This window comes from Melanerpes formicivorus, unplaced genomic scaffold (genome assembly GCF_026170545.1).
Source record: "Melanerpes formicivorus ecotype bairdi unplaced genomic scaffold, bMelFor1.0.p_v2 SCAF_1, whole genome shotgun sequence".
NCBI lineage: Eukaryota > Metazoa > Chordata > Aves > Piciformes > Picidae > Melanerpes > Melanerpes formicivorus.
The window spans coordinates 56953916-56968530 of NW_027142353.1; the positions used below are offsets into that span (position 1 = coordinate 56953916).

The 14615-nt window shown below is 36.1% G+C and overlaps 1 protein-coding gene across 4 annotated transcripts in view; it reads left to right on the top strand.

The window, feature by feature from the left end:
• PSPC1 (paraspeckle component 1) overlaps positions 1 to 14615 on the top strand; it is a 60354-nt gene that overhangs the window by 28352 nt on the left and 17387 nt on the right. The window contains exons 7-9 of one of the 4 annotated variants that reach the window (XM_068144461.1): positions 762 to 819; positions 4898 to 5067; positions 8322 to 14602. The exons of 2 other annotated variants lie outside the window; for them this stretch is intronic. In XM_068144461.1, the coding sequence (XP_068000562.1) occupies positions 762 to 819; positions 4898 to 5067; positions 8322 to 8507 (414 nt within the window). In that variant the 3' untranslated portion in view covers positions 8508 to 14602. Of the gene's footprint in view, positions 1 to 761; positions 820 to 4897; positions 5068 to 8321; positions 14603 to 14615 lie in introns of those variants that run through there. One more of the 4 variants, XM_068144474.1, reaches the window with a different exon arrangement.

A 14615-nucleotide genomic window follows, 5' to 3' on the forward strand; every position in this document is an offset into this window, starting at 1 on the left:
AGTGTCTTTTGAGTGTTGTTTCGCAGGAGGCCGTGGTTCACGATCAGTAATGTCAGAACTGTTTTGCTGTTGGGTGAATAATCATTAATTGAATCTGAATTGATTTGGCAAGTTATGTATCTGTGTAGTATAAATGCAATGTTGCATAGGTGATGTTGCCACACTTTTATACTGATTTTAAAAGGCTGGTCAGTATCTGAAGTGACATTTCAATGACATGATACATCAAAAAATATGCCAGAACCATATTCACCACAGAAATGAACTGGCAGATTGAGTTTATATAACCAGAGTTTATATAACCATAACATATCGGAGCTGGGTTTTCAATCAATCATTTTTTTGACTTTTGAAGCCAGATTAACTGTATTACTGAACCACTGCCTTTATACAATACTGTAATAAGACCCTCTTTATTTACAGCTAAAGTGTAATTATACCTCTTATTAATGAAAAATGTGCAGATGGATTAATTTGCAGTTGATCACGTAACTATTTGTGAACTTTAGATTGCTGCATCTGATAAAATTGGGATATTTAATGAGTATTATGCAAAAATATATATAGCATTGCTATATTGCACTTACTATTCCACTTGATTTTATTACATCAAGGGGAGTATAGTGAACTTTCTTCCTTGTATGTTTTTGCAGTCAATGGAAACTTTTGAAACATGAAAATTTGTGTTTTCGTGGAGTAAACGGGAATGCTTTGAGTTCTAAGAATGACAGGTTGACCATGAAAACTATGTTTGCTTTCAGAGAGAACAGGAAATGAGAATGGGTGATATGGGTCCTCGTGGAGCAATAAACATGGGAGGTAGGGATCTGAAGGAAAAAGGCTTCTGTAATGTAAATTTTTTTTCTTTGGGACTGTACATCTTACTCAAGCACTATTAATTAGTGACAAAGACTGCTAAAAAGGAATAAACAGTATTAGGAAATAAAACATTTCACATATTTTTCTTCCCAGCAGCTGGGTGTTTTTCCCCAAGGTGAATCTGCATTATTTTGACTACTTATGGGGAGAAAAAGTACAATGCGCAAGTTAAGAGAAACGAAAAGGCAGAGGAAGGTGGTGGTCTAGAAATCATTTGATACAAAAGAGGAATTTTCTGTTCAGAAAGTATTTGGCATCGTTTTGGAGAGACTACCTATTCAGAGAAGTTTAGACTGTAATTGCATACACTGAAATGATGTTGAGTTTTAAAACTTGAAGTTTTTGCTGACATATCTGACAAAAGAGAAATGAACAATGTGTTCCACGTTCTACTAACGTATTGCAAGTTTGGTTTTGCAAATAGTCTGTTTACTTTTAGCACTGCTAAAAACTTACTGAAAAGTGTAGAAAAGTACATTTAATTATTAGTGCTTGCTCTTTATATGCAGTCTGAAACAGTTTAGCAACTTAAGTGGAATATCTGCTTTTAAACAAGACTGAAACATAGACTGTTTCTTAAAGAAACACCCTAAATCTTACTAAATTGTATTGTTAATATATATCTCTTGGAAGCTCCTTGATGTTAATTCAAAATAATTTAAAGTGATAATGTAAAGAAAAATGAATACTGTCTGTATTTAAAATTTGAAAGCACATACAAAACTTGGTAAACATTGTTGCTTGGCCTTTTGGATAATGTGATTTTTATAGACTAATGACTCTGTTTGCTCCGGATTGTACAATACCTTATTAATCATTTCCTTGACTTTATTTGTTGAGGCACATTTATAGCTGCAAAATAGAAATAGGCTTTTTCTTTCAATGAAGGCAAAAGTTTTAAAAAGAATTCTAAAGCAAGACATTGTGAAGCTATCTACAAATAATGAGCTGAAGCATAAATCATGACTAACTATTTTATAATTGTACTTCTGCATATTACTGCAGTCTGCTTGAAAATTGCATGTAATTAGGAGATTTGTTAAACACTCATGTTGTGCTAGCTCAGATCCATAACACACCCTTTTTACACACAGATTTTAATTGTGTATTCATAGCAACTTACAGCCCTGTTCTTGGCAATTTTTAATGCTTGACAGGGATGTTCTTCATTGTCTTGTTTTGTAAGCTTTGTGCCATGTTTTATTGCAAACACTCCTAGAAATAAACATGTAGATCTAAAAAGTTACAGAACAGTCAACTACTATTTTAAAAGGGGAAAAATACCCTTAGTGATCAGGTAAAGATTGTGTTTGTTGCCACAGTATCTGGCTTTTATGTTAGCTCGCTGCAGAGATTTTTTCAAAGTGCACTAACAACCCTACCAGTACAACAGAGAAAAAAACCCACCTTATTCCTGTGGTACCTCTTTAAATAATAGACATTTAATTTAGCATCCTTTCTCAATACTTCTGTTGGAGTTCTGACTTTATTTTTAGTTGGCCTTTACCTGTGCCATTTGGACATTCTTGCATGTGACACAATGGGGAGCTGAAATGCATCCAGCAATGGAAATATTTGCATGGTAGTAGAAAACATGGTACCTCTGTGATGGATTTAACTAGTGTTGGGCTGACTTATGCAGGACCATTCATTTTTACTCTGTTTTTTTTTTTTTTCTCCTGTGGCAGACAATTTCTGACAGTGTATGCCTCATAGCAGTTGACTGGTTCTGTAATGCTAAGTGTAGCAGATAAACTTCTCAAAATGGGGAAAAAAAAGGCTTTATTTGGAACTCTATGTTGATGAGCATTATCAGTGATGGCTTGTTGCCAGCTGTGTAGTTAGGCTGTGAAAGTACTTTTACAGCCTTGTGGCATGAACCCTCCCAATGACTGCTTTCCATCTTTTGCTGAATTGGGTCCAGTGAATTAACTGCTGACATCAGAGTCCCACTAAAAAAGGCATAGTCAGGTGGTTAGCTCTTAGGGTCAGCTTTGGATCTAGGAGGACTTCTCAAGTACAGCTAAAAGTACCTGGGAGGTCTCTTGCTGATACTCTGCAGGGTTGAAGTCTTTCCTTGCCATACATTCTTCAGTTGTCCTCTGGTCAGAACTGACTCTTGCCTGAAACTGGCTTAATGATACAGAGTTGCTATACATCACCCTGAAAGCAATGTGAGTGCATTTGTGTAATACATAGAACATCTTGGTTGAGGTTGAAGGATGAGCAAGCACTTCTTGCGTGTGGCCAGCTGGCTAAGTTTAGCGAGGCTGGTAAACAAGCTAGTAAGAGATAATTGAGCATTGACTGCTCTTAGTTGATGGCACTGGCATTAAGTGCTGCCATTTATGATAGTCCTGCAAGAGTGCTTTTAGCCTCTGGAAATAAAGATCTCTCCATATAGTGGCAATTTAGACTTCTTGTTTTCCTTCCATATTTAATCACTGGATGCTTGACACTAAAACCAGGTTTAGAGTACATTCAACTGTAGTTCTTTTGAAGACTAGCACAGTCTTCTACCTGCTGCTTGTGCTGAGCATGTTTGTGGGTAGGTTGGAAGTATCTGACTTGCTCATACCTTTGATTTGGCTTAGCATCATAGGGAGAGGTCTTGGAGTTTCTAATTACTAAGCTTAAATGAATTTTGCTTTTCAGAATCACAGTTTTTTTTCTCCTCTATTGCTTCTTACAACCTTACTTAGCACTTCACACATGCTACTGCGTTGCATGGATTGTTTTTGACAAGCAGCCTGCAATTTCCATAATGTATATGTGCAAGCCCAGGTCAGCAATTTTAGCAGCATTATCTTGGATGCAGTGGATTCACTGTCTGTTGTGATGTGTTCTCAGGGCAGGTAATTGAGATCAAATTTTGTGTCCCTGCAGATAGTCACTATACTTTATCTGTGCTAAGGGGCTTGCTTAACATGAGATACATTTACATATTCATTGCTGAGTAAGTTAGTTGTGATGATAGCTGAGAGGTTGATTTTCAAAATAACAACCATTTTGGACTAGAAGCAAGCCAAGCTTCTTGTGACTCTGTGTTGTCATGAATTAAATTGTAGGCTAGATTCCAAAGGCATGTCATCTTCCATTACAAAAGTTTGGATATGCACTTCTGAATGAAAAGGGTAGACTTTTTTTGGGGGGGAGCGATGCATCGCTACTAGTCTTAATGCTGATAACATTTCAAAATAGCGGATGTAAATTATATGTAACAGGTGTTTTTCTTCCTGACAGCAACATGAGGAAATGTTGTGAAGGGAGTTTACCTGAATATGTTAGTGGGTACTGGCAGGGTAGTGTTTTCTCTCTCAGTACAATATTAGAGCTAAGTTGTTTTCTCCAAAGAGGCTTTAAAAACTGTTCTGTTGCCTCTTACTGTGAATCTGGTTTGGAGGATACTGTTTTACCACTCTCAGTTCTAGCAAAGCTTCCCCTAGTTTCTGGTACTTTAAGAAATCATATTTAAATGCAAGATTTATTTATGCAATATTATAAATCATTTATTGTAAAGTTGAGTACCATCTTTGGTATGGCTTTTAGATTTAGACTAACATGCTGTAACGCTGTATACAGTTGCATAATACTGGTAGGACAGTTGGTGGAAATGTATATTTAATATGTAATGAAGAGCCATAGTTGCCTCATAGCTGCCAATTACTGCAAAATAACTTGAGATTTTTGCTAATTCATGGCATGTATATTGTGCATATATATATATGCTGTATGAACACTTCAGTTCATGCAGAGAAACTGTACAGCTATATTTAGCTGCAAAGTTCAGGAGTTGCAAATACCTGAGGCGGTTTACGTGATGCAAAATAATAGGCATTAATGAAAATCTGTTTAAAAGCAGATGATTGAGATAAATGTACAGTCTCAAAGAATACATACTTTCTTTATTTCTCATATTGGAAGTCTTGTACATCTGGATTTTTAAATATTGTAAATTGCTTGTTTATTCTTGTAAAATTCAGATAGGACAGCTCTAAGTATAGATTGTTTTGCGTAGATGCGTTTAGCCCAGCCCCTGCTGGTAACCAAGGCCCTCCTCCAATGATGGGTATGAATATGAACAACAGAGGAACTTTACCTGGCCCTGCAATGGGTCCTGGTCCTGCCATGGGACCAGAAGGAGCTGCAAATATGGGAACACCAATGATGCCAGATAATGGAACAGTGGTAACGTATCACAAATTTAATTACTTTGACTAGCTGTCATGTCTCATGGCCCATTTTTGTTGCCAAAGATATTTTCACACTGAGTAAGAACATATTGCATGTTTTGAATTTGTTAGAAGTAATTGATAAAACTTGTTCATGCAATGCAATTGCAACAGAGAAAGGCAATCTTTATTTGATGTTATTGCAATTCTGCTGCCTTTAAGAAGGGGATGAGTTCTTTGATCAGTAACCTTTAAATTGAGTTTGGAATGTGCAGCACTTGATGGAAATGTTGTGTCTGTCAGGAAGAACTCACCGTAGAAGGAAATTTTTTTTCTATGAAATGAGCAATATACTAGGTCATCAGTAAGTGTAGACATTAGCTGCTTTTTCTTTTGTGAAACTAAATTCTATGCTTTAGCTTGTTTGGGGTATTTGGACAGTTAAATGTTGGATGCTCTCTAGTGTGAAGATATCTTTGTGTAAAACTTACTTTTTTTTTTTTTTTTTAAGCAACTTCAGTAATTTCCTTTCTAACACTGTTTAAAGCATGAGATTATGACAGTAACGATGCCACTTAGAAAAACAAGTATGCCAATAGCTGTTGGGGATAACTGTCATATTAATGCAGGAAAAATAATATTGCCCAGGTGCCTGAGGTGGTAGGAAATGTCTTGTATACATCTGGAATCTTTTTATCAAGAGCAGATGGGCCATTGGGATGCAGTTAAAGCACTATCCATTTTTGCTCTGTTCTCATAGCCTGTCACTTCCTAGCTGTAATGTCTTATGTAGAGAAACAACAATACAATTTTTCATCTGATTTTTATATATATTTTTTTTAGAACTGAGTAAATAGATAATTGAGATGTCCTAGTGGTGGTATTGATATAAAGGAGTATGTACTATAAACAGTGATTCCATTATAGTCTTACTGGAACACAGAAACATTTTGTAGCAGTGTAAATTTTTTTTTATGTGCCTTCTCAACAGTATCTGTCTGCATTGGAGCAATCTGTGTAACTAATTTTGGACAAAATCCCTTTTTTTTGAGCATAAAATGCATAATGAGACTGATACTCACCGGTTAAAGTAAAGGTCTCATTTCACACTATAGAAGTCAGCTCATTTCATCAGTTGTATCATTTCTCACAAAGTGTGGGTGTTGTGGTTTAGACTCAGCCAGTGGCTGAGCTCCCACACAGCTGGTTCAGCTGGCTGTCCTGGCTTCTTGTGAAGGAGCCCTATCCCAGCCAATTCCTGGACAGAGGGCCATGCTTCTCCCAATAACTGTTTTCAGAGAAGTGTTTTCTGGATACCAGAGTGCTCTGATCACCTCTGGAACATTCTCTTGTGATTGTATCAGCACTGAAAATTAAATGTAAGGAGAAGAACACGGTACTGTAAATTGTGGTTTCTGTATCTGAAATTGTTGTTTTTCTACAAAAAGCCATTCCAGGTATGGAATTGTAAGGAATATGCTGATGCTTCAAGGTGCATGTGTTCTAAAAATAGATTTTATTTTTAAACTTAGTTTCTGCTGCATGTTGTTTGTTTTCATTTAAAAAAAAAAAAAAAGTGGTTTTGTTTTGCTGTCCCAGGTTTTTATTTTGAGGCAGAAAGGCATAGCATTAATGTATTTTTTTCCTGTTGTTGCAAAAACACTGAAAAGATCCTTTTAGGTTTGTCTGCTGAAATGCTGTGAGTGTTCATTTCCATGAAGGAAACTGAGAATGTGGTCCATAAGACCAGAAATACAGTTTTAACTTTTTTAATTGGATGTTTTTCTGAAGTCTTTTGGGGAGAGTTGAAGCAATCTATTTGTTCCACGTCAGTCTTTTGAAACAGAGGTTATCTTTGAACATAATATTTTAAAAATAGCTTTCCCCCCATACTTAGGTAGCTAATTGCTGTAGTTTTCTTGCTAGCTGGAGAGAGGGGTTTCTTGGAAAGAAGACTTAATTTCTTCCATTTTGGATAAAAAGTCATCAGGAGTATGTGCTAATTTACTTGTTGAAATTCATACCCATGACTAACAAGTTGGCATGAATTAAAGCTAATTTTTAAAACAATGCCACAGCTTTTAAGGCATTTTGGGGCAGTAGATCTTTATGCACCTGTTGAAATAACTTTGTCTTTCTTACTAAATGTCAAGTGAATTAGCAGACTTTGGAACTGTTGAGCTCCACTACTGTTGCTGGTGTTAACATTTTTAGAATTACTCTGATCTGGACATAAAGTGCCAGCCTTGAATGTTCTTGCTCAACTCCAAATACTTGGGCAGTTAATGTAGATCTCGGTATAGAATGAATGCCTTCTGAAACGATAGCTGTCCTCAGGAGGTGAATGATGAGTTATTTCATGACCTGATGGTACCATATGCTTTTAATGATTTATGTAATGTTGAGTTCATGTTTTATTTTCATCATGCAGAGTTCTGTTTTTAATCACTTCATTAAATACTTGAGTATAAGTGCCCAGATGCATGTTTTCTGTTTTAGGTCTTAATTGCTGTAGTTGAATAATTCTGTATACATATGTGTTTGTTTAATATTAGGCACAGAACTAAGGAAATGTGGAACGCTAACTGAATTTTCATCTTATATCGATATATCAGATTTCAGCTTGGGATATAGATCGAGTTTTTGAAACTAGTATAGTCCAGTTTGCATTTTGTCACTAGTTGTGTCATTATTTGGGCTGGGTTTTAAAAGTCTAACTAAATATTCTTCCAAGTGTCGTACAAAAGGCTCTGCTCCAGGTAGTACGACTGAAACATCCATAGATATGTGGGTATGTAAGTCTTCAGGTTATACTGATATAAAAAGAATAAACCTGTAGTCTCTAGAAATGAGAGCTGACTTTTTTTTTTCCCCCCTCCTACTTTGATGTTTTTGTGTCTGAGGGAGAAGCACTGTAATTGGTATGTAAGGCAGAAAAGTGCTCAGGTATAAAATAATTGTTTGATGTCTGTTCTGTGACAGAGAATATGGATTGTTTCTGATGTGCTTGAAATGGTGAAGTTGCATTCAGCACCAGAGTTGGTCTTGATACTTAAGTTTTTAATTTTTGATTTACTTGACAAAGTTGGAGCGTAACATTAGCACTCTTAATTTCCAGCTCTTTTTCAATAATAACTAATTGAATTGCTCCTTTCTTCCCTCTATGTGTGATCCTGACTCTGCTGGACTATCTGCTGAACTTCATCACAACATCACTTGTCGGTTTTGTTGTAACTCACATTTGGCATGTTCCAAATGGACTTATATTAGCATAATGAGAGATTCCCTCAAGGAGGCCCATCACAGATGGGTTCACCTCTGGTTAGTAGAACGGGCTCTGAAACTCCTCAGCCGCCAATGAGTGGTGTAGGTGCCGTGAGTGGTGGACCCGGTGGCTTTGGTAGAGGAAACCCAGGGGGCAACTTTGAAGGACCTAACAAGCGTCGCAGATACTAAAACTTACTTCATTCCTTACTGTTTAGAAATTCCAGTAAAACTATCCAGTGATATGCCTTTATAATTTTAGCTGTTATTTGGAAATGGTTTTATTGTTATTGTAGTCTTTAAAACAGTTTATTTTGTAAAACCTTTTTTGTATTCAGTCATAGGCTTTGTAGTATAGAGCAGAAATGATGCAGATCATGATGTAAGGCAATGTGTTTGTGACTCTAGCAAAATACAATGTGTGACTATGATGTAAAACGTGCAGTTATCTGATTGCAATAAAATATAAAAATTACTTGAAAGGATTTTGGGAATGTTATTACTAATACTGGGTGAGAATAATTTTATGCTTAAGTGACATAATTTTCATTCTCATGTAGTTCCTACTATGTGTCAAAAGTTCCATTCTTAATAGTGAATCTGTATAGCTTAAACTGCATGTGGCAGTACATACTATGAACAATCTATAGCACAACTGCTTTTGTTTGCTGGGTCTTCTGAAGAGCATCGAATTTTATACAAAGTGTTCTCAAGGATACTGTGTCCTTGCATCTCAGTCTCCCTTAGTAAATGTAGTCTGTTACTATAGGTTTATCACCTGAGTATATCCATTACTCAAATTATTGGAAAACTTAAGTTGGGAGAACACCCCCCCCCCAACTTTGGAAAAGGAATTTGTTTGTGTACTTTATTCATAACAGTGTGAATGAATTGACCTAAACCATACAGCTACAGAAGCAAAATTACTGTGGTGTCTGTGATCAGTAAAGCATCTTGCAAGGAAGGAGACATTTGTGCAAGCAGGTTTAAAGCCTTCCACTGTGTAATGCATTATTATAGGTATGCGTTTCCCTGGTGTTTGGTTTTAATACAAACAAGTCTGTTACCAGTAATTAATTAGGAGGAAAAGACATGTTTTTCCAGCTAAAATAAATGTTCAGTTAGAGCAATATGCATTTAGAAGGATTACACATGAGTCTTCTTGGAAAATGTTTTACAGAACGATGAATATGAAAAATACCTGTTTCGAATACAGCTGAGGCTAGATTTGCTGTTTGAGTGTTAAGATAAAATTAATAATGCTCTTAGGAAGTTCATTAGGAAGATTGAGGTTTTTTTTTTTTATTGTCAGCCATGGAAGATGATGGAAAAGACTTATTGGTTCTATTCCTGTAATGGCAACGAAGTAGGGATAATTGCAGCTGCTAATGCCTTTTTTTCCCTGTGCAAAGTAAAATGTTCTCTTTTTATCAGTTCACTCATGTTTTCAGAAATAGAACTTCCTAAAATTTCTCTGCCTAAATAGTGATACTAGACTGATCAGCAGCAGAGAGAACCTGCGTGTTAACTGCTACTTAGTGTAGCTACTTAGTGTAGCAGTGATGGTCTTAGTGAATTGCAGTGTGAGAAAATGGGCAACGGGAAGAGTGTGGCATGGCTGGCATTTTGAAAGTACACTTACTTAAATTGCCAGTGTTAAATGGTTTAAAATAGAGATTGTTTTCATACATTTCAGGAGTTATCACAGGTAGGCCCTCACTTGTGGCCTTTTCTTCTAGACTGTCTTTAATGTTGCCCTTTTTTTGCTCATGTTGAGATACGATATACTTTATAGTTTTTAATGTAGTTGTGAGTTAGGTTTAAAGTCTTCTCTGTACTTGATATGTGTCATCACATTTCAGCACTTATTCTTCAGAAAAAAACCCAAACCCTGGCAACAGGTTTTACTTAGCAAAGTGTTCATTAAACTCAGCATTTTGGAAAACTGCTGTTTTTTCATTGAGTGTAAACTAATATTTGCATATAGCAATTACTTAAGCTCTCTGCCTTGGTGTGTTGCATTCAGCTTAAAACACAGTTTACCTTGCTGACTAGTAAGATATCTAAACATTAGATTGCTTTTTCATCATCTTTTTTGCCCTTGTAAAAGGCATCTTTTTTCATGGGGATTGAGAAAATACTGGTAATTCTAAACTGTAAAGCTGTTAAAGGGAATGTGTTTTAAATAAAACTTAAATTAGATGTAGGAATTCAGTTTTTCAAAGAGGCTGTGTCATTCAGGCCTTGTGGCTAATTCTTGTGTATTTAGATATATACACTCTTATGCTTGTAGTAGCTTTTACAAGTATGCTAAACATACCAAATCTACAAAAAGTGGTTCAGTATTTCCTTGCCAGCCTCATGGTATTTTAAGTGCATGTTTGCTGCACTGTATTAGCAAGCCAGATGTATGTATGTGTTTGGAAGTTATTGTAGATTGTAATTGATATCGGTGATGTTCATTCCACAGTTTCGAGCAGCCCTTCCTAAAAACCTTGACTTGGATGGCTCTGCTGTGTGGTAGCAATTGATTTGCCTGCTACAGAAAATATATAGCAGAAAATAATCTGATATATATTAAAATATCCACGAGCCAAGCATTTTAAGCATTTTTGGACACACGTTAAAGATCTCATGACAAATGCTTTTTGTAGCTGATGACAGGTGGCCAAATTCTGCTATTAAGAAAAGCTTACTAACGACTGCCTGGCCACGTTAGCTATATATGGTTCATCTGTAAAGGCTGATTTTATTTTCACTGTATGTGGTAGTAACTGGCTCTAGCTATACAGTAAACATATAGTTTTGTTAGAAAATGGTCTGAAATTATTTATGAAACATGGTATACAGTTATGGTCAAGCAGTATGCTTACTTGAAGGTACTGCCTGTGTACTACACATGATAACTTTTCTTCTTCCTCATCTGGTTGATCAGTTCATTTTTCATAGGCAGGCATCTACTCAAGTTTTTAACTGCCTTTGGCCTGTTTTGACTGGAAAGCACACTGGAGTTTTGTCTCGTTCTGCTATATGCTGTGGTAAAACATGCGAGCTTGGAAAGCCTATGAAGCTGCAACTACAATGCACTTAATTTTGGTTATACTTACTGTGTTATTACATTATTCCTGAAATGTCAGTCTAATCTGCTTGATTGTCATGTGAGATACAGTTTTAATACCTAAAGTAAAACAAACAAAAAAAAACCCCAACAAAACCAAACACACCACTGCCAAAGTCCGGCTTTTTAAACTGCGTTCATCACATCAGTCATCTGAAGGGGTGCTGTTGGGCACTTAAAAATTCATTCTGGTTGAGTCAATCTGTAGTTCTATCCAGTGTGCTCATTAGATAAAGCACCATGATATCTTGGGAAACTCAGTGGTGATTTAAATGTACTTGGCTGTATCTATTTACTAAGAAAAAATAAAATAAAATTTCTGTGGATTCCTTAGAAAGACAATTCCTGACTTTAAGATGTTTGATTTATCGTCCACTTCTCTCTTACCCAATTGGACATGAAAGATAAACTAGAGTCATACTAAACCAAATGGTTAACCAATAGATTACAAGATGCTATGGAACTAACACATTAATTTTAACTGTAATCCAATAGGATTTTGTAGTATGCATTCTTTGAGGAGGATTCTGATCTAAAGTAGATTGTCATATTTAAAATCACACTAAACTGATTTTTTCCCTCTTGAAACTCATTTCAGATTTTTAGAACTTGTGACAAATTCTTTTGATAGATACTGGTTGTTACATGGTCACAGTCTCCCTCGAGATAATGAGGTTCAAAAATGCTGAAAGAGCCAATCCAAAAGATGATTCTCAAGTGGAAAATAAACCCCCTTGGTTGTTTTGAAGGGAGGATATGCTTTGAGGTGAGAAGCTCGTATAAGTGGTGTGTTCTGACGTTGAAGGTCATTTTACTTAAGCATCTTGTGGAAACTAATTTTTGGCATATTTTTAATATGTGAGTTTTTGTATAACAACTTAGATTGTAATTCTTCACTTCTCTGTGAACACACGTCATAATAAACTAACTATTAAAATGACATGGAAGCCACCAATAGGGTCAGTTTACATCAGTTTGAAAATATGGATGGATTCTTAATCCCATTCCTAAGACTTGAAGTGATGTGTATCTGTAGGTGGTTTATTTGAGAGAGTGTGTCCGGCATCTCTAATTACCTTGTGCTTGGGGTCAAGACTGGGTGACTTAAGAGAGCAAGTACTTGAAATACAAGTTGTCTTCTCAGGAACCCTGAGTTTATTGATTTGAGCACCTATTGACTTGGGCACTGTGCTGTCATTAAAATGCAGAACCATACTGGTGTCTGGTGATTTCCCTAGGCTGTTAGCTCACTTCTAGCCTGAGGGAATATCAGTCCGAACTTCTATTATACTGGGACAGTGATTAGTGGGATGAATTGTCACCTATGTAAAATACACAAGCTGGATATTATTCCTTTACTGCTGGTCACTGCTAGTTTAGTGGCAAATGGACTGTATTATCCCCAAAACATATGCTTTCTTAAATATCCATTCAGTGAAATCTGAGATCTTAATGACAATAGAAGGGTGCCTGAAAACGTGCAATACTGAAATGTCAGGTATAATTTTCCCCGTTGGATTGGCTTTTTGTTGCCTTTTGGGATATACTATAAAACAGTCTTAGTAGGTGGTTTTACCAATTTGGTGTTTTGCTGTTACAATGAAATCTATTTTGTTAATAGCTTTAAGCTTTTCCCCATAAAATATTTTTCAAATCATTGCAGTACGTGTTTCAGGCTTGTCCTCAGTCATACCTGAAATACTGAAGTTCATCAAATTTCTGTCTAAACTATAACTTGTAGAATAAACTGAACATTGAATTGTCATGAAAACGTCTTCTGATGACTTCAAATGCATGGAAACGTCTTCTGTGTATGTTTTCTTTGGGATAGATTTAATAGGTCTTTTCCATCTTGAACTTCCTTATGCTCTTATGAAAATCAATGTAATTGAAATTTGGAAGCATTCATATTAAGGACCTTGACCTGACTTCTGAAAGCTGTGGGAGATGGGTTTCTTCAGAGAAGCAGCTTAGAGCAGTAAAAACTTCCTGATTTGTGTGTCGTCTCTTGAATAGAGGATGAAATGCTCATATGAAGTATGAAATTCAAAAGGAACTTAACTGTTACTGCATATGTGTGTCGTTAAGGCTTTTCCCATTTGTTCTGGTAAATGGTTTGTCTAGAGCTTCGATTGTTACTGGTGTGATTATATATTTTAACTTCTGTAGAGTAAAGCATAGCCATATGTTTGATTGAATTTACATGCACACTGTATGCGGGATGTTAAGTGCTTGACTTGAAAGAAGCACAGTGAGAATAAAGATTTTGTTCTTGCCTTTAATTTCTGCATAGAGCCTTGAACCAGGAGTGTGAAGGGGTCCTGTATGTAAGCTGAAAAACTATGGGGGAGGGGGTATAAAGTAATACAAGAATGGGAGGAATGTGGGTGTGGTTTGGGGTTTTTTTTTTTTACATCTACACAGATTAACAAATACTTTAAAACTTGTCATATGCAAAAACCACGGACACGTTTAGTGGAAGAGATGGGAATACCAGTTACATGAATGTCTTGGACTTTTTAAAGTTTGAGATTAGTGTTGTGCAGATGGCCAAGTAATACCAGAAAAACTAATGAAAATGTCCTAAAAAAATGTATAGTGTTCCCGGGGTGTAGTGTGGGGTCACTGCAGTTGGCTGTATTTTCTCTATGTTCTGATACTGTTCTGTGGGACTTTGAATTTTGTGGCTAAGTACAGCAACTGTGTACAGCACACAGCCCTCATGTTGTCGTAAGTATGGAACAGATGATTGTAAGAGTGTTAGTCTTTCCTCAAAACAGAGAGAATCCAGTCTTACACTTAACGTATCATAGCTAGAGAAGCACTGAACGGAATATATTGTGAAAGAAGATAAAACGTTGCATTTTCATTAGCAGTTATGGAATAGAATTAAAATATTTCATTAGTATTTTTGCCTGAATTTCACTGTAATAATTTTTATTTATGTGAAGGGAAAGTAATATTGTTCTTGATTAATATTTGAAAGAAAAAACAAAACCCACAACCCCAATCCCCCCAGTGCCCATTACCCCCAGCAAAACAGGTTTTTTTTCACTTTAAATAACCACATATACCGAAGCAAGATGGAAGAGGAAACATAACAAATCTAAAAAGATGTAAAACCCACAAGGATTTATTATAATTCTTTTTGCAGCTGTTTGCACTTGATGTTCTGGATGTTT